This window comes from Cibotium barometz, chromosome 3 (genome assembly GCF_041138505.1).
Source record: "Cibotium barometz isolate CiBa-2024 chromosome 3, ASM4113850v1, whole genome shotgun sequence".
NCBI classification, from domain to species: domain Eukaryota; kingdom Viridiplantae; phylum Streptophyta; class Polypodiopsida; order Cyatheales; family Cibotiaceae; genus Cibotium; species Cibotium barometz.
In genome coordinates, this window is record NC_141048.1 from 1474971 (window position 1) to 1480650 (window position 5680).

Sequence of the window (5680 nt, forward strand, 5' to 3'; positions counted from 1 at the left end):
TCCAATTGTTAGAGTTCATCCAGTCTTTCATATCGATAGATTGAAAGAGAAACTGGGAGGTGAGGATAACACAGTTACTCCTCAAGAACTCGTTGAAGTCGATGAATTATCCTATGTTCCACATGAACCTGATAAGATACTTGAATTCAGGGAAAGGAAACTTTGTAGTTGACTAATCCCTGAGGTTAAAATTAGGTGGAAAGATAAGAAAATTGAGGATTCGACTTGGAAGTCGGTTGAGTTTGTTCAACGCAGTTCTCCTTCTTTTCATTGCAAGAGTGCAATGTTTTGAGAGAGGGGAAGTATGTTATATGTACATTATGTGTGCTATGTTATATACACATTATGTGTGCATATACTAGGAGGCTAACCCACATTAGGCTTGTGAGCATGGGAACAAGCTCTAGTGGAGCATTGGTTAGGACTAACCTTAAGGGTTAAGGTTAAGGTCAGGCATCCAGGAGTCACACATAGGAAATAGAAAGTCAAGAGTCACGTGAGGACCCTCCTATATAATAGAGACATGGGACACACTCAAGGGGAGCTTGGAGGCTTAGGCTTATGAGGCCAAGGCTATGTTATGCTCTCTTGTGTAGAGGTTCATATCTACTCATCTACCATTTCACACTATAGCTACATGCTATTGGATTGGAGTTATACCTCTTGATGGTATGGGACATCAAGGTAGAGATATGATGTATTTCATTTATAATTCATGTGTGCATCCCTTGGGTTCGGGGATGGTTGGGTGGTTGAGTTTATGCATAAACAATTATCTAGAGAGATCTTAGGGTTTTAACACCTTCACATCATTCCAGAGGGTGACTCACAATACGGACTGGCACTGCTCCATCTAGGGAATTGCACACCTGACCAAGACCATGTACCCGACTTGTACACCTGACCCTGGACGCTTACAGTGGAACCCTGGCTGACTCATCCCGGACTAGGGCTCACAAGGGACCAGTTACCACCACTCCAAGTCTTGCGCCTGTTATACAGATATGTCCATGTGGCATCCAAGTGCGGGATGCACATGACATAATCTAAAATATTCAAGAAATATGCTTATTTTACAAATTAAATTTGAAAAAATCAGGTGATCTCACTGTCCGCTGTGTTAGTGGCTTGTGGACTCATTTTATATCCACCAAATGGGCAGGTTTATAGGGCAGAAGAGCGAGTTGTAGCACACAAGAGATAGTAAGATACGTGATGTGTGCTGTAACCCCATGACCAACACATTCACTAGTCTTTGACTCCCTATCCTTTCTACTTCTTTTCATGTTTTTTGCCTGTACTTCCATCACCTCAACCTTCTTCATCTTCCCACTTTTGAGGATCTGCATAGATGTTGACCATCAGGATAAATGCTGCAGCTTGTCTACCATTTAATCCCATTGCACCTTCGAAGGCCTGTCTACCAAGCTCTACATTCCTCCACTTTCGGCTAGCGCCCATCACCACACGCCAAGCCACAAGATCAGGTTGGAAAGGCATCATCTCCAAAATTGCTGCCGCCTCATTGAGTTGGCCTGCACGGCCAAGAAGATCAACCATGCAGTTATAATGTTCAATCGTTGGAGGGATGTCATGATCTTTGTGAATAGCATGAAAACATTTTGGGCCCTTGTCCACAAGACCTGCATGACTACAAACAGTGAGAACATTAAGAAGTGTTCTCTCATTGGGCTGTATGCCTTCCTCCCTCATTCTCTCAAACATTCGGAATACAAGTTCACTCTCTCCACAGCAGGCATATCCTGCCATCAGTGCAGTCCACAAGACTACATTTCGAACCGGTAGCCTGTCAAACACTTCCCATGCTTCTGCAAGTGAACCAGACCTTGCAAACATGTCCACCAGAGTGCTTGCAATAAAAGTATTTTGTTCAAATCCCTTTTTGGTAGCCTCAACATGCAATTGTAGGGCCCTACCCAATGCGCCTATACTGCCACAAACTTTCAAGATGAACACAAATGAGACGGAGTTTGGAGAAACGCCTTCAAATTGCATCTTTTGCCAGCAGTTCAGCACTTCCTCACCAAGCCCACACTCTGCATAGCCTGCCATTATAGCATTCCATGAAACTACATCTCGAACCGGCAGGTTGTCAAAGACATCCCACGCTTCTACAAGCAACCCAGATTTGGCATACAAATCCACCAATGTATTGCCAACAAAAGGGTCTCTTTCTGCTCCCTCTTTAGCGATCTCGGCATGTATTTCAAAGCCCTTGTCTATGGCTCCTGAACTGCCACAGGCTTTCAAGCCAAAAACATATGAAACATCATTAGGAGACACACCCTTTATCTGCATTTTCTCCAAACACTTCAAAACATCCTCACCGGGACACTGTTCAGCATAACCTGCAATGAGTGCATTCCACCAGACCACATTTCGGTCCGTCTGCTCATTGTCAAACACATTGTGTGCTTCTGCAAATGCACCGCACTTTGCATACATAGCCAGCAAAGCAATCCCAACAGAGGGATCTCTTTCGAGCCCCTCTTTGGTAATCTCAGCATGCATTTTGTAGCCTATGCCAATGGCTCCTATGCTAGCACACGCTTTCAAGCTGCAAACAAACGTGGCAGCATTGAAAAATGTGCCCTTAAAAAGCATTTCCTCTAGACGAGTCAGTGTTTCCTCAACAAAGCCATGTTCGGCATACACAGTAATTAAAGGGTTCCACAAGATGGCATTCAGATCTGGCAGCTCATCAAACACATCTTGCGCTTCTGCAAGGAAGCCATACTTTGCATACATATCCACCAATGCACTGGCGACAAATTGATCTAGTTCTAGCCCCTCTTTGGCAATCTCAAAATGTATTTCAAGGCCCCTGTTTATGGCTCCTGTAGTGCGACAACATTTTAAGCTGCAAACAAACAGAATAGCATCAGGAAATACCCCCTCCAATTGCATTGTTCCAAGACATTTCAATGCTTCCTCGCTGAGCCCCTGTTCTGCATACCCAGTGATTAGAGCTGTCCACGAGACAACATTTCGAGCCGGCAGTTTGTCAAACACCTCCTGTGCTTCAGCAAGCAAGCCAACTTTCGCATACATTTCTACCAAAGAGCTGCCAACAGAAGGATCTATTTCTAATCCCCCTCTGACAATCTCAGCATGTAACTCACGGCCCTTATCTATGGATCGTATGCTCCCACAACAATTTAAGCCATAAATAACAGTGACATGACTTAGAGAAGACCCTTCCAGTTGCATCTTTTGCAAACAGTCTAGACCTTCCTCGTCCAGCCCATGCTCGGCATACCCTGCTAATAATGCATTCCACGAGACTACATCTCGAACCAGCATCTTATCAAACACTTCCTGCGCTTCCACAAGTGAGCCACCTTTCACATACATATCAACCAGAGTATTGCCAACAAAAATATTCTCTTCAAGTCCCTGTCTGGCAATCTCAGCATGTAATTCTCGGCCCATGTCTATGCCTCGAATACTACCGCAAGCTTTCAAGCTGCCTACAAGAGTGACGGCATCAGGTGACACGCCCTCTACCTGCATGATTTCAAAACATTTCAGTGCCTCCTCAGCAAGCCCATGCTCAGCATACCCCGTGATAAGTGTGTTCCACGAGACCACATTTTGAACTGGCAGCTGGTCGAATACTGCCCGTGCTTCTGCAAGTGAGCCACATTTGGCATACATATCCAATAAAGTGGTACTCACAATTTGATTATCATCGTGTCCCTCTTTTGTAATTTCAGTGTGTAACTCTCTACCGCTTTCCACACACTTCAGCTTGGCACAAGCTTTCACTAGGGCCTGAAGTGTGTAAGAGCTCGGATGTACACGGTACTCTTGCATATTCTGGAACATGTCGAGAGCATGCTGAAACTCACCACTATCATTATGACCTTGTATAAGGGCGGTCCATGAATACACATTCCGATAATCCAACCTGTGGAAAACCTGCTGGGCAATGGATATGCTACCACATTCCACTAGTGTCGGGACAAGGTAGTTTCCGAGCTCTTCGTGTGCTTCCAACCCATTGTCACGGATATGCAGATGCAAACGCTTCGCATATGCTAAATTCCTGTTTTTCCTGCACACGTATAAGCTGCTGATGAAGTCCTGCACTGCAGGCAGCTTGGCCATTCGTTCCAAAGAGGCAAGCGGTTCCTCTACAATCATTATTTTCCCAGCACCGTTGTCTTACTAGCACTTTTGATTTTTTCTCAATGTCCAGGGTTTCCATAGCAGATAAGAGCCTACCACGCTAAAGCCCTAGCCAATGCCTGCTCCCATCAGGGAGATCATCTCGCATGGATGGGCAATCTTGCCAGTCCAAATTCCTGCCCATTGGTGAGGCAGGGAATGATGTGTGAGGAACTGAAGCCTGATGCAGCACTTATGACCATACCAAGCTAGCACCTTCACCAGGGCAAAGTATAACCATGCCATACTATCAAACATTTTGGCCCATTCATAACCTTGATTTTTCTCCTCCCCAAGCATGCCTTACATGATCTAGATGTCTTTCTCCAAGCCTTCTTAAACTCACTTCTACACCCCTCATATAAGAAGGAAGGGTTTGGATAGGCAAGGCCACCCTTGTAAATTTCTGCCCACCAGGATGATGGGCAAAAATGTGTAGGGCCCTTGATAGTTCAGGCTTCTATATGGTTGACCCAATAGGCTTTGATATATGCAGCTTTAGATAGACATGCTCGTTTTTGTACACATGGCTCCAAGTTTGTGTGCCTTTTTTTCTGTTATTCGCTTGTTCGATTTACCTTAAAGGCAGAGAGAATCCATGTCTGCCACACTCTGCAACTTGTTCACCTTGATTTTATTCGAAGGAAATCATAAACTCAAACAAAAAAGACCACGAGACTCCTCCCCTCAAAATTAGGGTTCTTCTCGACAGAGCTTTGGCCTTTGATTGAATGTGAACGGGGTGCTTAGTGGCAGGGCGACCAGCTTCAGCTTTTAAGTCTGCACATTTATATAGGCCGGTATAGATTTTTTATTTTTATTTTTATTTATTTTTTGCTTATTTATGTTATGTCGAGTGAGTGGTCGAGTGAGTGGTCGGGACTCGGCGCACGAGTGGGAACGTGGGCTTTTATTCTGCTCGTATAGATTTTTTATTTTTATTTTTATTTATTTTTTGCTTATTTATGTTATGTCGAGTGAGTGGTCGGGACTCGGCGCACGAGTGGGAACGTGGGCTTTTATTCTGCTCGTAGCGAGGGGCGTGAGCGACGTAAGTCGCGCATGGAAAGCTAGTCACCTTAGCTATGGGAGAAGAGTGGATGCAAGGAGATGGCGAGTTGGGGGCGCAGGAGGTCCATAGTTGGGGTGATTGGGATCCTGAAGATTGGGAAGCCATGAAGTGGTCCCATGAAGCAGAAGAGGAGCCCCAAGACGCGAAGAGATTACACCCAGATTGGGTAGCGAACAGATTACGACCTAGCATTCCCTCTGATCAATCTTCCACTACCAAGGTATGTACTAAGGTCCCTGCTGACCTAGTAAGGAGGCAAGTGAATCTGTTCTCGTTACTACCAAGGTATGTACTAAGGTCCCTGCTGACCTAGTAAGGAGGCAGGTGAATCTGTTCTCGTTTTATAGTGTCATCTTGTTCTGTTCAGGAAGACCTCCTTCTAAAGTTGAACTTGGCAGATGAGTTACAAGTGAATCA

The 5680-nt window shown here is 45.0% G+C and overlaps 1 protein-coding gene across 1 annotated transcript; it reads right to left on the reverse strand.

Annotated features, from left to right (window-relative positions):
• Positions 1-1054: 1054 nt before the first annotated feature.
• LOC147639588 (pentatricopeptide repeat-containing protein At3g09040, mitochondrial-like) lies at positions 1055-4964 on the reverse strand. Its single transcript, XM_086825714.1, has one exon. It carries the CDS (start codon positions 4165-4167, stop codon positions 1312-1314), a length of 2856 nt encoding a protein of 951 aa, XP_086681840.1. The 5' UTR covers positions 4168-4964; the 3' UTR covers positions 1055-1311.
• Positions 4965-5680: the final 716 nt, after the last annotated feature.